The sequence below is a fragment of the Lissotriton helveticus genome, chromosome 2_1 (genome assembly GCF_964261635.1).
Source record: "Lissotriton helveticus chromosome 2_1, aLisHel1.1, whole genome shotgun sequence".
NCBI classification, from domain to species: domain Eukaryota; kingdom Metazoa; phylum Chordata; class Amphibia; order Caudata; family Salamandridae; genus Lissotriton; species Lissotriton helveticus.
In genome coordinates, this window is record NC_136059.1 from 787,925,366 (window position 1) to 787,949,263 (window position 23,898).

Below are 23,898 nucleotides of genomic sequence, written 5' to 3' on the forward strand. Positions count from 1 at the left end.
GAGCACAGAGACACGTTGTTCAACTTCGGTCACTCTCTCAGAAACCTTGCACAGGTCTTGGCCCAGAAAGGAAACCTCCGTCCGCAACTCCGCCATCTTGCCCTCCAGGCTTTCTCGAGAAGTGCGGATCGCCTGCAGAATCTCATCTGTGTCTGGGTGGGGGGCCCGTGGGTAGGCTCCAAGAGGAGATGGGGGGGACAGTCCAGCACCGCACCGACGTCAGGACCGCGATGGTGAAGTAAGCCCCAGCCAAGTCAACACCAAGTCTAGCACTGCAAGCGGCCCAGTGTAGGGGAGTGGCAGCACCATCCAAGCAGTAGACCACCAGCTCAGCAAACTGCAGTCTCGGGTGCTTCACTTTCCCACACGATAGCTTCAAGAGGTCAGGGCTCAACAACCCTCTTGTGGCACGCCCTGAAGAGCTCAGGTATCGCCATGCGTGATGTCCAAAGAACAGCGACGGGTGTGTCCCCCCCCCCCCCAAGAGTCACACCACCACACGGCTGGCCCTCCTCCACCTCGTACCTCTGGTTCAGGAAGGCAGGGCAGCCTTGCATGGCCCAATGTCTGCCAAGATCTCTGCGGGGGGTCCAAGAGCCAACATCCAAGTACGCTGGTTATTAATTACCCAAGTGGAGTACCAAGTATTATATGGGGATGTGCAAACCCCTGTCACTCAGCATTGCATGAAGGCAGAAGACATATGAGGCTGAATGACTGTCTCCATAGCCTTCCCACCGCTCCTCCGCCAGCACCAGCAAGCTTCAAGGCAAGGGGTCCCGCAAGGCAGCCGCCAGCCTCCGGGGCACCGCTGCGTGGAAAGAGCAGGGCGGTGCACTGTGTCACTTTCCCCCACCGCGGCCCAGCGGAGTGCGCTCGATTACTATGCACCACTCACTGCCGCCCCACGTCGCATCTTGGCTGGAGACTCCGGAAACCCGGCACCCCACCATGCGGGTTCCCCGCAACAGTCCCCACGGCCGCTGAGCTCTGTCTCGTGTCTGGCGAAGGGAGCTCCTCTGTCTTCCTGCCCCTGCCTCTCAGGTTGTAGCGGCACCATCGCACCAGCAGCGGGACCTCCCGGGGGCAGCCACGAACCACCAGCCGCGTGGTGGCAGCATGGGGGCAAAGGATTGCAGCGCTCGTCCCGCCGTCCATACTCCACGTTCGCCCAAGTCCGCCTCTGGCACGCCTGACAATGGCTCCACAGCTACCGTCAGTCCGCTCCGGTCACCATCTTGGGGAGCCGCACGCCTATAGTCGCGCCGAAAAGGTCCCAATTGCAGCCGGTAAAGCACCGCAAGACTCCTTTTCGGCACACCACTGTTTGCCCATGCTCTCCGATCACTGGCACGGTGTAAAGAAGACGAGGGGGAACAAGATTTTAGCAGGATTCGGATCGGGCCAGCCGGAGCTCGCAAGAAGCGCAGCTACCCGGCCATGCTGTTGGCCACGCCCCCCTTCATTGTCATTCTGGGGAACACAACCCTTGGATGATATTTGCAAAGCTGCAACCTGGTCTACACCACACACATTCGCTAAACACTATTGTGTAGATGAGTTAGCGAGACAAGCTAGTGTGGGCCAGGCTGTTTTAAGAACACTATGTCAGAACACTGCAACAGATACGGGTTAGCCACCGCTTGGGAGTAACTGCTGTATAGTATGCTAAAGCATATGATCTACAGCTCATATGCCTCGAACGGAAAATGCTACTTACCCAGTATGCATCTGTTCTGGGCATATAGAGCTGTAGAGCCATATGCGCCCACCCGCCTCGACGGGTACCTTTTTCTGTTGCAGTATTATCTTACTTAGATACCCTATACATGGACATCTCTTTCTACTCTTACTAACTCCATCATCACCCTTATGGCAAAACAATCTGGGGATGGAGTTGATGCCCATGCGCACTATCACCAAAAGGAGGAGTCACCTACCTCGTGATTGCAAACAATTTTTAGAACAAAAATAAAGTGCAAACATCCGGACCCAACCCCAGATGGCGATCAATGCTAAAGCATATGGCTCTACAGCTCTAAATGCCAGGACCAGATGCATACTGGGTAAGAAGCATTTTCAATATCATTGATATGGCATCCAGAGCAAATGATGTTTCATAGTAATAAGTTAGGAACACGAGAAGAACAATGAAGGCTGTTTAGAGATATGAAATAATTAGCTTTGGTATCGCCCTGTCATGAATGTGAAGTAATCAGGTAATATTTGCAACAGTATAAAGTGCAATGAACTCCCCGGGATCCGATATAGAATTAATTTGCAGGCCATTCTGCCTTACATTTCAAAAATACTGGACCTACCTTGTCTCTGAATATGAAATGACAATCGAAGGTTGACTTAAGTCTGTGTGTTGGCCTAGCACACAACCATCTTGATGTTTGAAAACCTTGCAGATTAATATGTGCCGCTATATGCCGATTGTAATGTATACACAATGCTTCTAGGGTTAATTTTGTTTCCAATGTTGCTTTTTAGAACATTGAATGGTTTCCAATCGAAAAATTGCCGTGTCACAGAAATGACATGACCCCAAGGTCGAAGCTTGGTTTGGCGCCGAATAAGTTTTTCATGGCCATTCCCTTTATCAGGTATGTAGTTCAAAGTAAGCTGCCGAATTTTCGCAGCCAAGGACTATTCTTGCCTGCCTCTACCACACACACATTCTTTGAACACTTCATTTAATTAATTCATTAAATCGTAGTTTAACTTTTTGATAGGCCGTTACGAGACTGGATTAGCAGAAGGTTTGGAGACTCATCGGACAGCGACAATGGCCAGATGTCCAATGGCAGCACTCCCTCCAAGCCTAACGCAGAAAAGTCCAAGTAAGGCCGTTGAATAATATTGACTCTTCTAACTGATTGTTCCTTTCTTTTTAAAACTTTTGATTGTTTTAATGCAAGCACATTCTCGCCTTCATTCTATGCCACACTTTGTTGGTGTTTGTTGGCTGCACTCCATGTAAGCTAAATATGGACCGACCTGTCCATATGTAGCAAGCGAGTTTGACCAGGTTGTTTCGTATTTGTAATTGTTATACACTTTTAGACTTATTTATGACCATATAGTTAAAATGTTGTGTGGCACAAACACTCGCTACTATTATCGCCCTCTGCATACAGTATCATATGTAATTTCAGTTTTTCCACCGAGTTAAAATAGTGTCCAACACTTTTTGTTTTGCTGTTCTGGAAGATGTTATCCCTGTAAATGTCATGCTGGTGTGGTGCTGCCTCCCCGTGTAGCAAAGCCTGCGAAACCCTTTGTCACTTGCTGATCCTAACAACTCATTCCTTGGCGGCCCTGGGAGCTTCGAGTCATGCTACAGGCATGTGAGCTCTGATGGACCTTTGCCAACTGTTCCATCTGTGATACTTTGACTGAGGGTGATTCTGTCCGTCCTCAGGCACGACGCTGCAAAAACTACAGTTGTCCAACACGGGATATTGTTTTGTGGTTATAGACATTGGAATTGCACCGCCTATGATCATGATCCCATTTAAATAGCGAATATTTTTGAAATAACTAAAGACACAGACACGATGTAACCCACATTAGTTGGCAGGCTTTGTGAGGATCAGAAACCACATTTCAATGTATCATTTAGACACAGCAAGTTACACATGTCTGTGCAATCCACCATCTCACTATTGTTTAAATCACGAGGTAAAGGGGTGGTAAAGAGGACTGCAATTGCAAGAATGTGTCCATGTTTTCCGACAGTAAAGCATTTAAGGACTACCGACTTCCCTCTCAGGTGCTAATTCTTCACACAGTCGATGTTGTCAGAGAAGAGCAACTTGCAGATGACAAATGTGGGCTCTTGGGTAGTAGATGTCGGCTTTATAGAGATCACTGTATGCTCCCGAATTCCTTTTCTGCAAAGTGGCACTTTGTAGGCATAGTATACATTGTGTCTTAATAGGGAATTGGCTTTAACAATGGCACTACACAAATGCAAAGATGGCGGGCTTCTGCAAGCCTCTATTTCTAAATTCACATCTCATTTCAGGGTTTAGCAGTAGGAATTCTGCCTCTTGTCTAAGAACAGTGTCTCAAACACCAAATAAACTTTCTACCAATTAGAAGGAAAATCCAGTATTCTGAATTCTATCTGGTGAACCATCCTTGAATAGTGGATAACCTGTGACGTAGGTTATCCAGGGCACAGAGGCACATATAAAAAATGGATGTATTTTCATGAATTAAAATGCACATCAAACATATCAGACATTGCGACATGCAAAATAAAACACTTAAATATGTTTATAAAATAGTAATGAAAAAAGTAGTACATAATGAATTTCTGTACTTGAAAATTCCATCACACGCATCTAGGCAGCTAAATGAAGCACTTCTAGTAAGGGATATTAATTCATCTTCAGACACGTTAGGATATCTCTTCCCACACGTAAGATCCTACAACACTGCTTCAACAGGGCAACACTAATATCTTAAGCAGTTAGTAGTCAATGCCTGTGCATAAGTAGCAGTTTCTTTTTTTTCTAGAATAAATGATAGAAAACGTTTCCAATGGGCATATAAGCACTTCTAGGGCAAAAACTGCACTTGCGCTTTAAGGCAGCCAAGACGTACCAAGGTCTCGCCATACAACACAGTGAAAGTCACATCATGGGTGTCCGCAGGGTGGGTGGGGGAAGGGGGTGCGCTTGCCCCCCCCCGGATCGCCAGTCCATCCAGTGGAGTCCACCAACATTCCTTTTCGGACACCTTTTGGTCCCCTTAATTGTCACAATTAAAGCAGGCTGTGCTGTTCCACTGGGAGAAGCCCCAGGAGTTTAAATGTTATCTCACTTGGGGCCTCTCGCACTTCTCTTTGAACTCTAGAGGCTGCAGCAGTCCCTCCCCAACCTCGAACAGACTGTGGACAGGCCCATTGTCATTCTGTCTGCTGCTGATCATCACATAAAGAAGGACAATGGGCCGTCGGTCTTTAACATGCCTTGCAGACATCCTACCAGTGTTTAAAAAAATAAAATAATTAAAGAGTGTCAGCAAACACCGCCGCAGCAGCGCGGCCAGACACTCTGCTCTATGGGGGCCAGGTGATTCACAACCAAGCCTCATTAAAGTCTTTTAAAGACCTGGGAAGTACTGGGATGTGGCTGTGTGTGTGCCTGGGAAGCTCGGGTGAGATGAGAGGGTGAGATGACAGAGGGTGAGATGACAGAGGGTGAGATGGCAGAGGGTGAGATGGCAGAGGGTGAGATGGCAGAGGGTGAAATGGCAGAGGGTGAGATGGCAGAGGGTGAGATGGCGGAGGGTGAGATGGCGGAGGGTGAGATGGCGGAGGGTGAGATGGCGGAGGGTGAGATGGCGGAGGGTGACAGACGGAGGGTGACAGACGGAGGGTGACAGACGGAGGGTGACAGACGGAGGGTGACAGACGGAGGGTGACAGACGGAGGGTGACAGACGGAGGGTGACAGGCGGAGGGTGACAGGCGGAGGGTGACAGGCGGAGGGTGACAGGCGGAGGGTGACAGGCGGAGGGTGACAGGCGGAGGGTGATAGTGAGAGAGGGAGACAGAGAGAGTGGGAGACAGAGAGAGAAGGGAGACGGAGAGAGAAGGGAGACGGAGAGAGAAGGGAGATGGAGAGAGAAGGGAGACGGAGAGAGAAGGGAGACGGAGAGAGAAGGGAGACGGAGAGAGAAGGGAGACGGAGAGAGAAGGGAGACGGAGAGAGAAGGGAGACGGAGAGAGAAGGGAGACGGAGAGAGAAGGGAGACGAAGGGAGACGGAGAGAGAAGGGAGACGGAGAGAGAAGGGAGACGGAGAGAGAAGGGAGACGGAGAGAGAAGGGAGACAGAGAGAGAAGGGAGACAGAGAGAGAAGGGAGACAGAGAGAGAAGGGAGACAGAGAGAGAAGGGAGACCGAGAGAGGGAGACCGAGAGAGGGAGACCGAGAGAGGGAGACCGAGAGAGGGAGACCGAGAGAGGGAGACCGAGAGAGGGAGACCGAGAGAGGGAGACCAAGAGAGGTAGACAGACAGAGGGCGACAGACGACAGACAGAGGGCGTCAGATAGGGCGTCAGAGTGAGGGAGGGCGACAGAGTGAGGGAGGGCGACAGAGTGAGGGAGGGCGACAGAGTGAGGGAGGGCGACAGAGTGAGGGAGGGCGACAGAGTGAGGGAGGGCGACAGAGTGAGGGAGGGCGACAGAGTGAAGGAGGGAGACAGAGAGTGAAGGAGGGAGACAGAGAGTGAGGGAGGGAGACAGAGAGTGAGGGAGGGAGACAGAGAGTGAGGGAGGGAGACAGTGAGGGAGGGAGACAGAGCGTGAGGGAGGGAGACAGAGCGTGAGGGAGGGAGACAGAGCGTGAGGGAGGGAGACAGAGAGTGAGGGAGGGAGACAGAGAGTGAGGGAGGGAGACAGAGAGTGAGGGAGGGAGACAGTGAGGGAGGGAGGGAGACAGTGAGGGAGGGAGACAGAGAGTGAGGGAGGGAGAGAGTGAGGGAGACCGAGAGAGGTAGACCGAGAGAGGTAGACCGAGAGAGGGAGACCGAGAGAGGGAGACCGAGAGAGGGAGACAGACAGGGGGGGGCGACAGACAGAGGGCGACAGACAGGGCGACAGACAGGGCGAGGGCGACAGACAGGGCGAGGGCGACAGAGTGAGGGAGGGAGACAGAGAGTGAGGGAGGGAGACAGAGAGTGAGGGAGGGAGACAGAGAGTGAGGGAGGGAGACAGAGAGTGAGGGAGGGAGACAGAGAGTGAGACAGAGAGTGAGGGAGGGAGAGAGTGAGGGAGACCGAGAGAGGTAGACCGAGAGAGGTAGACCGAGAGAGGTAGACCGAGAGAGGGAGACCGAGAGAGGGAGACCGAGAGAGGGAGACAGACAGGGGGGGGGCGACAGACAGAGGGCGACAGACAGGGCGACAGACAGGGCGAGGGCGACAGAGTGAGGGAGGGAGACAGAGTGAGGGAGGGAGACAGAGTGAGGGAGGGAGACAGAGTGAGGGAGGGAGACAGAGTGAGGGAGGGAGACAGAGTGAGGGAGGGAGACTGAGAGTGAGGGAGGGAGACAGAGTGAAGGAGGGAGACAGAGTGAAGGAGGGAGACAGAGAGTGAGGGAGGGAGACAGAGAGTGAGGGAGGGAGACAGAGTGAGTGAGACAGAGGGAGAGAGAGAGAGAGAGAGAGAGAGAGAAACGGAGATAGAGAGAGGGAGGGAGGGAGGGAGACGGAGATAGAGAGAGGGAGGGAGGGAGGGAGACGGCGATAGAGAGAGGGAGGGAGACAGAGAGACCGAGAGAGAACGAAAGATGTGTGTATGCCGGGTCTGGTGGCTCAGTGGACGAAGGCGTCCGGGCATGTGTTCAACCTCATGGTCATAGTTTTTTTTCTGCTCTAGCCCCACCCCCTCCCCCACTGACCCCGCCCCCACCAGTGCGGCCCCAGCCACAAACCACACTGTAAATTTGGCCCCGAGAGAAAGTTTGTGTGTACCCATGCTCTAGAACCATATCAACCTGATTTAGAATTTTTTTGTTTTTTTCCGGATATTTTTATTCGTTTTTCCCTTTGTTTTATTGTAGTTTCCAGGTCGTCTGCTGTGGTACCTCACAAGATTTTTCTCTTCGCCCTATGTTTTTTTTGTTTATTTTAGCTCTTTGTCTTATTAGATGTTCTCAAAATGTATTTAATACTTGTGCTCAATCATGTCGGAGGATGGTGATGAAGTTAACATTTTGCCTCCACTGGAAACATTTCTGCGGACGCCCATGAGTGAGTCACTCAGTTTTTTTTCCAGTCAGTGGTGAAGATCTTAGCGCATCAACTCCAGCCTTTTCAGCTTTATTCTGGGGCTAAAATGGTTCTGTAAGCAGTTTCTTGCTCCATTTGACATTTTCATTAATTGCATTCAATATGAGAACGTTTTTGTTTTTTCAGGAGGCAAGGTTAATTATTTCTGCCTTTTCTTTATGCCGCAGGTTCTTTCTTTTTTCCCCAAAATCTCCAGGAATGATTTGTGTCGGATGCCTCCTCTCAAATGGTGTATCCCTTTGTAGAATGTTTCAGTGACATTTTCTTCCTATTGGATTGTTTTTTCCTTGTGCGGATGTAGGAAAGTACTCCTTTTTAACATGGTCAACCCCACTTTTTGCCTGGTAAATGATGTGATTTCGATTGGAAGTGCAGTGGGTTCCTGCTAACCAGGTCCCCAGTGCCAGAGCTCTTTCCCAAAACTGTACAATCGTTTCCCCCAATTTGCAAAATATTTAGCACCCTCTGAAAGTCCCTAGTAAGTGGTATCTCTAGTATCGAGGGCCTGGGGTACTAAAGAGGGGTCCCAAAGGACTGCAGCACAAATTGTGGCACCCTAAGGGACCCCTCACCATGCACATGCAAGGCTGCAATTGCAGGCTGCGTGTCTTGGTGCAGACAAAAGTGAAAAAACAACATGTCACACATCCCTGTGTGCCAAGCCCCCTAACAATGCATGTAATATTTGTAAGTCACCCCTACAACAGGCCTAGCTGCCCTAAGGCAGGGGGCTGCATATTACATGGAAGGGCATACCTGTGTGAACAGAGAAGCCCCTGTGCTGGACATTCTTATTACTGCCAGTACAAGTGGCCAGGAAAGCTATTTTAAAATATTTGCTGGACACTGGTGAAAACAAATTCCCCAGCTACATAATGGCTTCACTGAAGATAGGGATCTTTGGTATCAAACCTCTCGTATTGGTAAACCCACACTGATTCCAGTATTGCATTTACCAATACATGTACACAGAGGGCACTTTAGAGGTGCCCCTGAAAACCTACCAGCCTCTGGTGTGCTCGCTGACTAGTTTCTACCAGCCTGCCACCCCAGACACTGTTCTGACTTCCTAGGGTTAGAGCCTTCTGCTCTCAGGAGACCTAGAACAAAAGCCTGTCCGGGAAGAGGATGTCGCACCTGCTGATAAGCTTTCCTAAACCGCCAAGCTTCAAAGAGCTTCTGCCTTTGAAATGCAAATTTAGCTCACCTCACAGGACAGGAAACCAACCCCCATTGTCCAGAGCCCCTTTGGCACCTGGACAGGTGCGAAATTAGCTAGTCAGGTAGGCGTGAAACCCCCAGCCTAGTACCAACCCTGAGGTGAGCTAAACTGAGATAGACACAACTTTTCAAAAGTAGCCATCTTTGTGTGGCATACTTAGGAATTCTGGGACAGGGTTATGCCCACTTGCCTCAGGAAGTGGCCATATAGGGGGTGAAGTGAGCTGAAGGGTCAGTACACCCCTTGGCTACTACCATACACTCCCCTAACGCCCATAAATGTAGTCTTTGGGGAGCCCCTGCCACCAGAAAGACAGATCCTGACGAACTATAAGGAAGAAAGATACTGGAGAGCCACAAAATCAGAAGATTGAAGAGATCAACGAACGTGACCCAAACCCTGCTGGCCTGTGTGCTGTTCCCCGTTGAAACTGCACCAAAGACATCTCGCTCGGCAGCTGTTGGGCCTCCAAAACCTGGGAAGACTTCCTGCCCTCAATAAAGAACTAGGACCTCCCGTTCCACAGCTGAACTGTTCCTGCATCCTTCAGAAACTTCAAAGAAAGTACCCTGAGGACTCCAGAACTGCCAAAACCCAGAGCCTGAAGCCACCACTGCACCCGCTGCTCCAAGCCCGAGTTAAAGTTGGCCCACGGTGGCATTGAGGTCCCCCAGCCCACCACACCCGAGTGCATCGTGGTTTCACCCCTCCTGGACCCTCCAAAGTCTCCTTCAGCCTCTGCATAAAGGTCCCCTCTACTGTGTCTGCTCCCGGTAAGAAAAACCCAACGCCTAAAGACATCTCTACAACTGTTGCCCATGGGCTGTGGAGAAGAGGACCAAAGGTGTCCCTACGTCCCCGAGCATTGTGAGGGCTGAGCCCCTCTGTTGGTTCAGCTCGACTGGTCCCCCAGTCAAAGCCTGCAACTCTTTTCACTGCAACCATTCTGCATGGAATAACATTGGCACCCAATGCTGTTTTGAACCTCTGCACCCTGCTGTCGTAATGGCACTAGTGGTGTTCTGTTGGTGCTGCCTTGGACCTTGCCCACCAGTCACCTTGACTCCTGGAGAAGGGTCCTGTACGTTGCTGTACTACGCCCGAATGCGTCATTGACTGTTCCTCCCATAGGATAACATTGCAACTTCCAGAAATTGCACTGAGTTTCGACTTTTTGAACTAAAAAGTATTCATATTTAAAAACGTACTTACCTGAACTATTTTCTTCTGATGCCTAAACATATATTAAAATATATGGTATTTTTATTAATTGATGTGGATCTCCTTTTGAGGTTGTGCGTCTCCTTTATTGACCATTGTGCGTATTTTCAGATGTCTTGCACTCCTCTGTGATAAGCCTAAGGCTGCTCGTCTGCACCACCCCCTAGCAAGGCACCTTGGGATTGCCATTGGAAGCCCCCTGTTCACTAATAAGGGAACCCCTGGACTTTTTACACAATATATCTCATTTAGATATATCATATAAAGAGCCAGCTTCCAACAGTGGAAAATTGATGCTTTCTGGAGAGGGCTAATTACTGAGGAGTACCCTATGCCAAGCCTTTACTGGGCTATTTGTATCAGTCTTATGTAGGACAGTGGTCTGGAATGGAGTAAGCATAGCATAGCAGATAGACCAGTGGGGAGTTTCCCGTTCAGGACATTGAGATTTCTTGCCATTGTGAGTGCTTTAACGTTAAGTATAGGTACCAATAATAGAAATCTAGTGTTACAGGTAGGTGACTTTCTTGCTAAATAAATGACAGGAAAAGGGGTATGAAGAACTGTGTATAGGCTGGCAAGTAGTACATACACCCATATAACGTAATTGTGTTATATTTGTTAAGCCTGTCACATCCCTGTATATAGTGACAGTATTACTCCAGTATTGGAACTTTCATAGATTTGCTTGTTTGAATCATTCCCCGTCATCGAGATGGGAGGCCCACAATACCTTATAATAGCAATGCAATATTAAGGCATAGACTAGAAAAGCCCTAGGTCATTCAGTTTTGTAACATATCCTAGTAATTTTTTTTAAAAGAGCCCAAACTTAGATTTGAACCAATCTGAATGAGCTTTCCTCTAGAGCACTCCTGTGAGAAGCTCCAGCCCCTCAGATATTCTAGTCTCAACTGAGCTCTGCTCAGTTACACCTGTTCTGAACTTTTCCAAGGAATTTCAAACTTTCTTTTTACCTCAGAGATATAGAGATTTGTCCTTAATACCAGTTAGTCTGGTTTTTTTTTTACTTCAATTCTGGCTTCAGCATGTCAGATAAAGAAAATAAGAGTCTTTTCAGGCCCTGTTCTACCTGTGTTGAGAAAAGGCTTCATTAAGATGATCCTCATCAGGACTTCATAGATTGCCTTTATCTAAAACATAAGGCCAAAGAACGTAAGGTATATTGTACGTTTTCTACTAAAACATTGAAGGATCGTGAAGGGCGGATGCTGATATGGCTCCAAAGACTTAAAACCAGGAACGAGCCGGTGTTGAATGATGACAGTGAGGACTCTTCATCCTCCTCAAGAAGGTCGCATAAGAGGGCGCAATCCTCTGAATCTCACTGTTCTCTGGAGCAGCCTAAAAAAAGACCACTCGATGAAAAAGGTGTCTATGACCGCAAATATGAGCGCCATCTCCACACTGACTGCGACATTGTTTTGCTGACTACAACATCCTCGTTGACGGCTCATACACCTAGACCATTGATGCTGAAGATTACTCTGACCTCGTCATCGAAGACAGTGAAGGCGGTTCCTCCGTTAACGGTGCCCTCGTCGATGAAGACGACGCCCCTCCCATTGACAGAAGACACTGCTCTCTTGACGTCGTTGCTGCCATCCTCATTGACAACCCTGTTAAGGAGAGGAATAATTAAAACACAAAATAAAACATTTAACTCCTGCACATACCGCTACAAGAAAGGTATCACCATTGCTACCAGCCCACCTGTTGAATGAAGAAGATTTGGATGAGGAGGGGCCATTTGGGGTTGCGCACAGCCCATCCGAGCTGCATGTCAAGTGCCAGTTGGAAGAGTATAATGAGGGTGAATTTAAGGATCAAGGATTTTACAACCCTCAAGACCTATAAATCCAACAATACCAAGAGGAAATGGTGTGTCTGCCTTCCACATTAGTTACAGACTTGCAATTCATGCTCTCAGATTACAGAAAGCGTTTTCTACCAACTTTGTCTACTACTGCACAACCTTCCTCACCTGAAAGATCTCCATCTGGGCAGCCATCTACTCCACAGCCTAGACCATTGTTACTGTCTACATCGGAAACGCGTACTCGACAAACAGCTCTCCTACAGGACCCAACAACTTCTTATGAGAACAGAGAAGAGGGGGAACTTTGCAACCCCCACACAGAATGGGATGACTATCTATTGCCTACACCATCATCTCTGTTACTAACACCAGTGGATTGCCCATCTAAAGACATTGGGGGGTTCCATAACCTTCTAGAAAGAGCAGCAAAAAGGTTCGACCTTTGCATGCCCACTTTGCAGTTGGACTGCTTTCTTTATGAATTTGAGGATCCCTTTCAGGAGAATATGAGAGCTATGCCCATTGTGAACTACTTATGGGATGAGGGTTTAAAAGTAATGAAGAATCCTGCCACAGTGACCTCAGTTCTACCATGCTTGGATACAAAATACAAGGCTACAAAGGATGCTCCTCCATGTCTCACTGGTCACCCACAGCCTGATTCAGTTATCATATAGGCAGCTCTGCACAGATCTTAGAATCCCTCAGTGCCTATCTCAGCACCTTCAGACAATGAGGTGCCTTGATAATATTGGTACATGCTTTTCATCCAGGGCAGTGCTTACATAAGGGTGGCAAATTCCCTGACGGTTCTTGGGCGTTAGGATCATCAAATCTGGTCTGATATTGCTCCATATTTGGACCACCTCCCGGAGGACATCAAAGCAGAGGACAAAAAGTTCTACAGGAAGGAGATCGTACATCATCGGAGGTGATAGATTGTACCATGGACATTGCCACTACTGCATTCAGACATTTTGCAAGAGCTGCTGTGTTGAGAAAGCAGGGCTGGCTTAAAGATACCTCTTTTAGGCTGGTGGTCCAAAACAAGATCTTGGATTTGCCCTTCAGTGGCGAAGCCCTTTTCAGCAAGCATATTCACAACGTCTTACAAGACAGCAAAATCATTGGACACGCTTCAGTATCGTAAATCGTACTTTCGAGGTGCTAGGGGAAGAGGACTTCCCTTCTACAGCGGAAGTTACTAACAATATCGTTGCTACTCTTATTCATTTGCCTCTCAGCCGTTTCGTCTCCAGAACTCTTAACAGCAACCACCACAAGCAGACTACAATAGGGCAGCACCAAGAGGTAGAGCGGGATGCCAGAGAAAGGACACTGGGCAATGTCAATGACTGCTTACAGGCTCCGTCTACTTCTCTTTTCTCCCCTTTCAGGCTAGGAGGAAAAGTATCCAACTATACTCAACACTAGCAAGACCTAACCGACCAATGGGTCTTAAACCATATTCAATTTGGCCAAACATTGGAATTCACCCACACCCCACCACCAACCCCACCTCAAACTTTCATTCCGAAGCATCTATATCTTCTCAAGTTGGAGGTAAAATCCATGCTAAAAAAAGGGGCAATCGAAAGAGTTCCTGCATCACACCAAGGGAAGGGATTCTATTCCGGTTTCTTGTTGGTCCGCAAGAAGTTGAAGGAGTGGCGACCAATTCTAGACCTGAGAAGTCCCAACACCTATCTAAAAAAAAGCCATTCTGCATGGTAACGTTGCAGGATATTCTGTTACTCCTAAACAAGTGAGATTATGTCACCCCTTGACTTTCAGGATGCATATTTTCACATCCCCATCCACCCATTACACAGGAAAATCCTAAGATTCAAACTAACCGGCGGCCATTACCAGTTCAGGGTTTTTCCTTTCAGCCTGAAGTCTGCCCCTCAAATATTCTCAAAGTTTCTAGCTTCTGTGGCAGCCTTCTTGAGGAAACACAAGCACCAGATGCTCCAGTATTTAATTGATTAATTAGTCATGGCACCTTCCAGGCAGGCTGCACGGAGTTCGACAGCCACCTACACAACCCTATTCAGAGAGCTGGGCCTCGCACTGAATCCATAAAAGTCAGTTCTTTACTGAATAAGAAACATAAAGTTCTAGGGAGCAACGCTCGATACTACACTCAGCAAAGTGTACGCCCCTTCAGAGAGGCAATTAAAGCTGAGGTCCCTAGCAAAATTGGTACAAAGTAAGGAGTCTTTCAGTTCGCCTCCTAGGGATGATGTCCTCTTGCATCCTTCTAGTTCCATTCTGCTGTCTTTGAATGAGACGGCTACAGGAAGAACTGGACAGACAATGGGTACAGGTAATGGGGTCTTTCTATGACCTCATTAAAGTCTCCGTCCATGGTCAAAGCCCTATCTTGTTGGACGCGACAAGCAAATCTGTCAGTCTGATTTTTTTTCCTAAGTCCAGCTTCTCCGCTCGTCATCACGACTGATGCTTCCTTAGACGGATGGGGAGCGTACCTTTAAAACTTGCAGGTCAGAGGCAGGTGGCAAACGTCTCATTGTCATTTTCATATCGATCTGCTCGAGCTCAAGGCAGTGCTCCTAGCCTTGCAGACTTTCCTCCCAAGGATAGGAAACTGTGCAGTGCTCCTCCGAACGGACAATAGCACCACGATGCACTACATCAACAGGCAGGACGGTACAATATCACATCTTCTGTTCCATGAGGTGCAACATATCTGATAATGGTCAAACCTCCACAGAGTACATCTCTGAGCAGAACATGTCCCGGGAAAGAAGAACAAAATAGCGGACACTTTCAGCAGACTGAGAACCTCTTGCCACGAGTGCGAGCTGGATCAGGAAATACTCAACATCTTCTCTGTGGGGCAAACCGGAACTCAACCTCTTTGCCTCCCATCGGAACTGGATATGCAGGTTTTTCACAAGCTGACATCATCATCAGGGATCACTGGGGAATTCATTTTCGACTCCATAGTCCGGAATCTTTGCTTAGACCTTTCCTCCCATACCTCTCCTTCCGAGAGTCCTCAATGAACATGAAGTTCGAACCATGCAGGATAATTGTCATAGCGCCCACACCAACACTGGTATAGGGAACTGCTTCTCCTCTCGGTAGCAACTTGCTTTCAGTTGAGGATGATACCCACTCTACTAACAATGAACCAGGGACAGGTGCTGCATCCAGATTCCAGGTTTCTTCACTTATCGGCCTGGCTCCTGAGTTCAATGGATTCGCCCACCTAAACATCTCATCACACTAAAGGGACCTACTGTCCAGAGCCCGCTCAGAAAGTACAAACAAAACCTATCGCCTTATGTGGAAACAAATTTGCATATGGTGCCAACAGGCCAGAGTAAATCCACTTTCTTCTTTGCCTGAAGAGATCCTTCCATATTTTCTTCAGTTAGCACGCTCCGGATTGGCTCACGCATCCATTAAGGTCCATTTCGTGGCCATCTCCCATTTCAGGAGATCACCCACGTCAGTCATTATGATCTGCCAGAATAGTGAAACAATGCCTGTAAGGATTATTTGGAGGTTTCCCACCAGTTAGACCTCTGCCTCCACTATGGCAACAAGATGTTGTGCTCTCACAGCTTAAAAAGCATCTGTTTAAACTCATTCACTGAGTGGATATTAAATTCCTTTCCTGGCTTTTCTTGTAGCTTTACCCTCAACAAGATCCAAGCCCTCACCATCAGGAGTCTTTTTTGCAATTTTGGGACAATAGGGTGATCCTTCGCACAAACCCTAAGTTCATTCATTAAGCCCCTTCACAAGTTCATCTCAATGAACCTGTCATTCTAAAAACAATTTTTCCAGACCCTTCAACGCCATCCAAAAGGGCATTGCACTCTTTAAACATCAAGAAATTCTATTTAAACAAAACCAAACGTTTTCGCCAGTCTAATCTTCTGTTTGTGACTTACAGCTCTCCATGGAAAGGGTATCCTCTTTCTAAACAGAGCATTGCTAGATGGATATCCAGCACAATTCACTTCGGCCATCAAGCAGCAGGCAAACCATTGCAGATATCCGTGCACGCCCACTCTAATAGAACCATGTCTACTTGAACTGTACAAAACATTACTGCTTGGAATCTGCAGTTCACAGTGTCGCAGCAGTGGGTCAGGCAGTGCTAAGACATCTTTTTGAGCGAAGGTGAGCTATCTCCTCCTTCTCACCATCCTGTTACTTGTTATTTTCTCATTGTACTTGTAGATAAGAGTAAATATATTTGTGTGATTACATACACCGCTGATCAATTATGTATACATATGCATATGTGTATATATATTTTTATATGTATGTATGTTCATCACTGCTATGTAATCCGATTCAAGCATGTGATTTTATGAAAGTTCCAATACTGGAGTAAGAAAAATAAGTTTATTATCTGTAACCGTAGTTCTCCAGTATTGAAGTCTTTTTATAGATTCACATGCGACCCACAGTCCTCCCCCCACTCTCACTTTCTCTTTGGGGGTATGTCTCATCACTTGTACTTTTAAAATCTGAGGGACTGAAGCTTCTCGCAGGAGTGTTCTGCAGGGCATTATGATTAGTTCAAACCTACGTTTGGGCTCGTTTTTAAAAATGACTAGGATATGTTACAAAACGGAAGTTCCTAGGACCTTTCTAGTCTGTTTAACATTGCATTGCTATTATAAGGTACCCACGATTCCAATACTGGAGATCCAGAGTTACAGGTAGGTAACTTATTTTCTTCTTCACTTTGAGGCACAATGTTGATATTTTTACATACATATCTTGCCACAATTCTCTTACATTTAAATATTTGGGCTAATCCATCACTTCGTTTAAGCGTTTTGAATAACCTCCTTTAAGCAATCCATGAGTTTCACTGTCTTGGCACACAAAACAGTGTCCGGCAGGCAATTCATTTTTCCTTACTTCAGAGCAGGGTTCAGAAAGCAGTTATGGGTTTTGGCTTATTGTAGAGTCATATTAACCTATTATAGATTCTTTTTTTGTTTTACTTTTCTCAATTTCTTATGATGTCAGTTATCTAATTTACAAAATGTTTGAAGGTTGAGAATATCTTTTGTATAGAAGAGAGTCTCTTCCTTATATCCGTTCTATGGTGGAAAATCTTTGACGGACAAACACATAATGTGTGTTATTTGTTGTCTAGACTCTTGCACCATGGAGAAGTGAGACTTATGTATGTATGTTTCTATATATGTGTGTATGTATCGGTGTTCTATATGGCGCAAACCTAGCTGTGAAGAAAAGAGCGCTGTATATTAGGTGAGGTTTTGGGAGACGATCTACAAGCTTGTGTATATCAAGTAGTGATTATGCAAATACATTTAGGCACAGCAAGATTAAGTGATTTGCCAAGAATCAAACTACTTTGAGTCTACCACAGAGGCTGGGCTTCAAACCTTGTTCCCCAGGTACCGATGGCGGTGCTTGTGCTGCTAGGCCTCATCTCCTTAATTGATTTAAGGATATGCCATGTCATGTAGGACATCTGTTCTATACTAATATAATAAAGAGAGAGCCCAAACATTTGAGGTGGGTAATCTCAGGAACCACAGCACCAATCACAACACCCAATACAGCGTTGGAAAGGGCAGTTGCAGCAGAAGGACATAGGCTATGCAGACGCCCACCATATACATTTAAAAGGTAAAAGAACCGTGCCAGCAAAGTAGTCCCTTGTGGGCGTGTCTGCGTTGTGCTGTGGGCGTGTGCTGGGGGGCGTGACAAATGCTGGGGGTGTGTGGTACGTTCCGCCCTTTATGCCATGTCTCATATTGTGTGCTGTGGGCGTGTGCGGTAGCGGGATTACGGGGAAAAAAGCGAGCGTTGTGCCCAATATTTCATTGTTTTTTCTTCCCAGGTTCTGTACATTCCAGCTCTGGGTGTCCACCCTGCTCCCTTTAAATACCCCTGCACCCCATGATCATAACCCACCCTTACTCCTTAAAATACCCCAACACCCTTAAACACTAACCCATCTTAACCCTATAAATATACCCTGTACCCCAAAACCCAAACCTATCTCTTAACCCTAAAAATACCCCTGTACCCCAAAACCCAAACCTAGCCCTGAACCCTATAAATACCCCTGTACCTCAAAACCCAAACCTACCCCTGAACCCTAAAAATACACCTGTACCCCAAAACCCAAACCTAGCCCTGAACCCTAAAAATACCCCTGTACCCAAAACCTAGCCCTGAACCCTTAAAATACCCCTGTACCCCAAACCCAAACCTACCACTGAACCCTAAAAATACCCCTGTACCCCAAAAACCAGCCCTGAACCATAAAAATAACCCTGTACCCCAAACCCAAACCTACACCTGAACCCTAAAATACCCCTGTACCCCAAAACCCAAACCTAGCCCATAACCCTTAAAATACCCCTGTACCCCAAACCTACCCCTGAACCCTAAAAATACCCCTACACCCCAAAACCCAAACCTAGCCCTGAACCCTAAAAATACCCCTGTACCCCAAAACCCATATCTATCCCTAAACCCACCCCTGTACCCCGTAACCCAAAACTATATCTGAACCCTTAAAATACCCAAACACCCCAAAACGTATACCTCAGTACCCCAAAACATATACCCCTATACCCATACTTACCTTATCCAAACATTAAAAAAAAACATGCTTTTACCATTCATGCATTTACAACGAATTTCGTTGTAAATGCATGCGTGGTAAAAGCATATAAAATGTAATGCCATGCGTTATAATGGCATTGCGGAGTCATGGTACTTTCGTAATGAAAGTATGCGGAGTGATGGTATGCGGAAAGAAAGTTGCGGAATAATGGGTGTGTACCCTCCCCTGGTAAGTACATTGGTAGCACGGCGGCCCACATCTCCAGCAACATACTCATATTTTATCACCACCGATTTGAAAAATGCACAGGTCTCTCTCATTGATGGCCAGCACCGACATACACTTTTAGACACCTCCCGCCACAAGTTCTAGAATTGCGAACTTTAGAGCTGGGGAGCTACGTTCGAATCTCGGCATCAGCTCAACATCCTGTGATTCCAGGCAAATCGCTTTGTCTCCCCATGCCTACCACAAATGAATGTGTTCTTCTGTAATGTAAATTGTGCTCATGCCATGTTGTCGAGTTCGCGCTATATAATATTGCAAGGAAAAATAAAGTAGGGAAACTCGATTTCACACACTACTGAACGCGCACTCTTAAGTGCAACAGCAGTGCACTGTGAATCGGAGCGTTTCACAGGCCTGTCACAGATAAGAAATGTTATCAAAACTAAATCCTACAAAACAATATACTACTGGCCGGCAGCAATTCATACCCGGACAACGTCGGGGACGGGCTGCTAGTTGCAGCACTAAGTCAGAGCCCACCTGATAGCTAAGCTGGGTCTTTAAAAGTACAGAGAAGATGCCTTTACCTCTGGTACCACACTAGCAATAGGGCATGGATTTTAGTCTACCTGTTCCTATACCGTTTTTTGGTCCTTTAAAGAAACCTTGCCATCATCTTTATTTTGTCTTCTGTTCCACTTTAGTCCAATTAGTGGCAGCACCTTTGAATTTGAGAACTTTGCTCGTGACCTGCTCCATACTGAAATTTAACAAAAGAAGTGATGGATGGAATGCTTTAATTAATATCAGCCATTGGGGTTGTGTGATGGAACAGTGCACGCATTTACCACACATGGTGTTTACATGTAGGCTCTACAATGCAAGTCTTAACCACGAATATGCCTTTACCACGCATGCTTTTACAAAGATTTATGCATTGTCAAAGCATGTATGGTAAACACATTTCCCTGGTTAACACTAGACCCCCCCGACCCCTGCCCCTGACCTGAGTCCTAAAAACGACACCCCTCCCTCCTTAAAACTAACCCCCGAGCCCTAAAAACGTCCCTGCCTCCAGTCCTAAATACTATCCAGCCCTCCCCTAAGCCCTAAAAATTACCCCGACCTCTCCCCGACGCCTAAAAACAACCCACCCTCCCCTAACCCCTAAAAACTACCCGAGCCCTAAATACTACCCTGAAAACTACCCTGAAATCCCCCTGAAAACTACTACAAAACCCCCCACCCATGAAAACTACCCCGGACCCCCACTACCCCTGAAAACTACCCTGAACCCTCACCACCCCTGAAAACTACCCTGAAACCCCACCCCAGAAAACTACCCAAACCCCACCACCCCTGAAAACTACCCCAAACCCTCACCACCCCTGAAAACTACCCAGAACATCCCCACCCTGAAAACTACCACAAACCCCCCAACCCTGTCCTAGCCCTACTTACCTGTCCGTGCCCGCTTCCCGACACTCCTCTTTCAAGTCCCCGCCCATTCTGAACACTAGAGTGCCCTTGCCTTAACCACGCATATGAGTGGTTCTAACCACGCATAAGGCAAATTCGTTCAGGCAAGCGTGGGTACGCTCTGGCCATGCAGTCCGGATGTTTCCCTGCCACTGGTAATTACTCGCCCGTATCAGAGGCCGTCATTATTTTGCACAGCATGCCACCTTAGTTTGGACACAGCCAAATGCAAATCGGTCTTGTCCTTGCTCCAATGTGAACTGTCCAGCCCGAACAGCCAGGCAACCTGGGACCGGTTTTGCCCTAGTTAGGGCTCATCTGCCAGATATAGGTTGGGTCAAGTGACACTGTAAACAAGACGACGTCTGGGCATATCCATCCCGCTCAGAGCGAACCACTTAAGAAGTATACAAAAAAGTGATGGATGGAATGCTTGAATTCATCTCAGCCACTGGTAATTACTCAGGCCGCATCCCAGTCCATTGTTATTTTGTACACCATGCTACCTCCATTTGGACCCAGCCATATGCAAATCAGTCTTGACCCAGCTCCATTGGGAATAGTCCAATGGTAACAGTCCATACTGAGCTTTTTTTTCATCCAAGGTTTGCCCTCAACTAGTGCTTCTAGGTTGAGCCATCTCTCTTCCTAGTGATGAGCCTAAATGAAGGAGGCTTTGTGTCCACCATCAGAGAATATTCATGAGAGGATCCATATTGCCATTCGATGCCTCATAAGTAAGATGACTGTTGGATATTGGGTTACTGTGTGAGAGGGGTGAAACCCTACTCAAGCAGATTTCCACAATTCCCGTCAGTGTGAATTCACAAGTAAACCCCAGGTTAACCTGTGCTTAACCCTCTGGTAGCTTGGCACAAAGCAGTCAGGCTTTACTTCGAGGCAGCTTATAAAGTATTTCTGCAGCAAGTCAAACAGTAATAAAATGAAAACACAACACAAGCAAAATCGCACACCAATTAGAAAAAAAGTACTTTTTAATAAATGACCAAAATCTAATATGTAGAGCTAGAGTTGATAATTTCTAAAGTTTAAGGTAAAAACAAGTGCCTAAAAAAATCTAAGAGCCGACTGCGGACATCTAGTCACGCGAGCCAGGATCAGAGTTAAAAAATGTGGCTGACCGTGATGGAGCGCTAGCTGGATACAACAAGTGTATTTGGCCCAGTGGCGCTTACCTTCAGACTTATACGAAAATGTAAAGAAAAGTGTTTTGACATGTTTAAGTTTAGTGGGGCATGGCTATATGCGGTGTCTGAGGGTGGAGCGTCTTCGTCTGACGGCTGCTGGACGAAGTTATGGTGAAGATTTCTAAGTTTGAACTTAGTCTCTTGTTTGAAAGTCAGAAATCTCCAGCTATAAGTGGCTGAAGGCTGAAGCCAATGAGAGCTCCATGATGCCAGATACTCCTTTGGCGAAGGACTGCTGACCAGAATTTACTTCTGCGGAGAAGAACGTGACATGAGCTGCTGTGAAGTCAGGCCTATCCGCGATGCACCTTGGCTGTTAGACGAGCAGGTTGGTCTGTGTGTTTTCTCAGTTCTAAGAGCAATTATTTTAGGAGGGGAACACTCTAGTGCATCTTTATGTGAGTTACCCATGGAAGGAAAGTACAGATCGTATTTGGACTCCTGGTATTCTGGAAGACTTTTGGAAACCTGATCTGTTACTAAGATACTGGAGAAGCTTTTCAAACCAGATTGGGTATCAAAGGTGTTCTCTTGCCTCGTAATGACACTGAACAGGATTGAACACTATGGGGTCTTTTAGCCAAAACTCCTTTTTAGGTCTCGGCTAGCGTAGGCTGCGCTTGCGCAGTCTCGCTGACGAGATTGTATGTTTTCTAGTATGGAGCTTAAATCCGCCAGCTCTTCTCCATTGGCTGGCTTCCTAAACGGCGGCCAGCCATTGGAGAAGATTTTTGTCTGTTTTAAGCCCCGTCCGTTTCGGATTGAGGGGCGTTTTTTTCACTTCTTTCTCTCTTCCCATTGGCTGGAATGTAAACAACAACAAGTCAAAACACTCCCGTTGTTTACATTGCAGCCAATGGGAAGAGGAGAGAAAGAAAAACACGCCCCCAATCTGAAAATGACGGGGCGTTTGTCTGAGCCATTTCTGCATGACCTCGGAGAAAGATGGTGGTGTTCTTGGCGTGGTCCGAGGTTCAGTCAGCTGGGTAATAAAAGACATAATTGGGGTATCTTTGCCTTTCGTTCCCCTGAGCTCCGCCACTGCACTGGCTGCAATATTTATAGCTACGCCCCTTCTCTGAATTGAGACGTCCCCGTTCACTCCAGCTGCCAGGAGGGTGCCTTAGAAGTTGCCCCCGAAGTATTTCGTGACCTCCTCCAGCTGGGCTGTGCCTGCAGCACTTTGGACCCCGCCCCGAGAAGAGAGTCGAGCCCGAGGAAGTCATAGCCAGGCCTCCCCCGCCCAACCCCTGCATGCGCTTCTCGCTGGTTCCTCCCCTGCCTCAGTAACGCAGAACCCCTGTTTGGAAAAAGACACTGCCTGCTGGTCAACTTACCGAGGTCTTCGCACGTGTGGGTTGGCTGAGATTGAAAGTGGCTCAAGCGGCGGCTAAAGGAGGAGCAGGAAGCCGAGGAGAGGGGCCGAGGTAGGGGGGGCATGCGGGGGCGCCGCACGGAACAACTTTGCGCAGAGAGAAGTGGCCTCACTGCCCCGGGGGCTACTGGACGCTTGGTTCCCTGAACACGGACTCTTCCCCCCTCCAGCCCGGAAGTGGCTGTAGAGGGTAGCGAAGCTGGGGAGGCATCGGCAGCCGCGAGCACAACATAGTCCGGCGCCCGCCATGCATGCGGACTGCAGGCTGCTGCCGCTGGGGCGCGCATAGCGGGGATGGCTGTCCGAGCCTTCCTGCTGCTGCTGGCCGCCTTGCTGTTGGGCACCGGCCGGGCTCAAAAAGGGGAGTGCCGCCTCCCTCCTCGTCACAGTGCGAAGGTCTTAGCCTCGCCATGGGCCGTGAGGGAACCCGTGATCTGTGGCGGTGTTTCCTCGGTGGGAATAGCGTGGATAGCTCAGGGGGGAGGCAGTCGTGCCACCCCCCGCACCTCCCGCCCCTCCCCACCCCCCCGCCCCAAGCAGGTCGGGCATATAGGTGTTAGGTAAGAGTGGCAATACCAGCGGGTTGAACGCATACGCTAGAATGCCGCGTTGCGGGCTGCCATTCTTCGGCGATCGCTGGCCGACTAATTACCGCGCGTGACAGACTGAGGGCGCGGTGGGTCACAGTCAGGGACACTGGGCACACTAGCGGACTTCGTGCTATGCCATGCCGCTCCCCCTAGCACCCCCGACTCCATGGCGAACAGGGCGCTCGAGGGCCCGAAGCTGTAGACCCATCCCCCCCCCCCCCACACACTTACAACGCAGATTACTTAGGGGCACACGGGCTCGGGATTTGGCCTAACAACACTACGGTGGGGCGTTTACTGGCTGCCGGGAGAATTGTTGTCG

The 23,898-nt window shown here is 48.0% G+C and overlaps 1 protein-coding gene across 2 annotated transcripts in view; it reads left to right on the plus strand.

Annotated features, from left to right (window-relative positions):
- The window catches only part of DCP2 (decapping mRNA 2), a 356,226-nt gene that overhangs the window by 154,209 nt on the left and 178,119 nt on the right, over window positions 1-23,898 (plus strand). For both annotated transcript variants that reach the window (XM_078675514.1, XM_078675513.1), the window contains exons 6-7: window positions 2,497-2,609; window positions 2,739-2,846. In XM_078675514.1, the coding sequence (XP_078531640.1) occupies window positions 2,497-2,609; window positions 2,739-2,846 (221 nt within the window). The remainder of the gene's footprint in view (window positions 1-2,496; window positions 2,610-2,738; window positions 2,847-23,898) is intronic.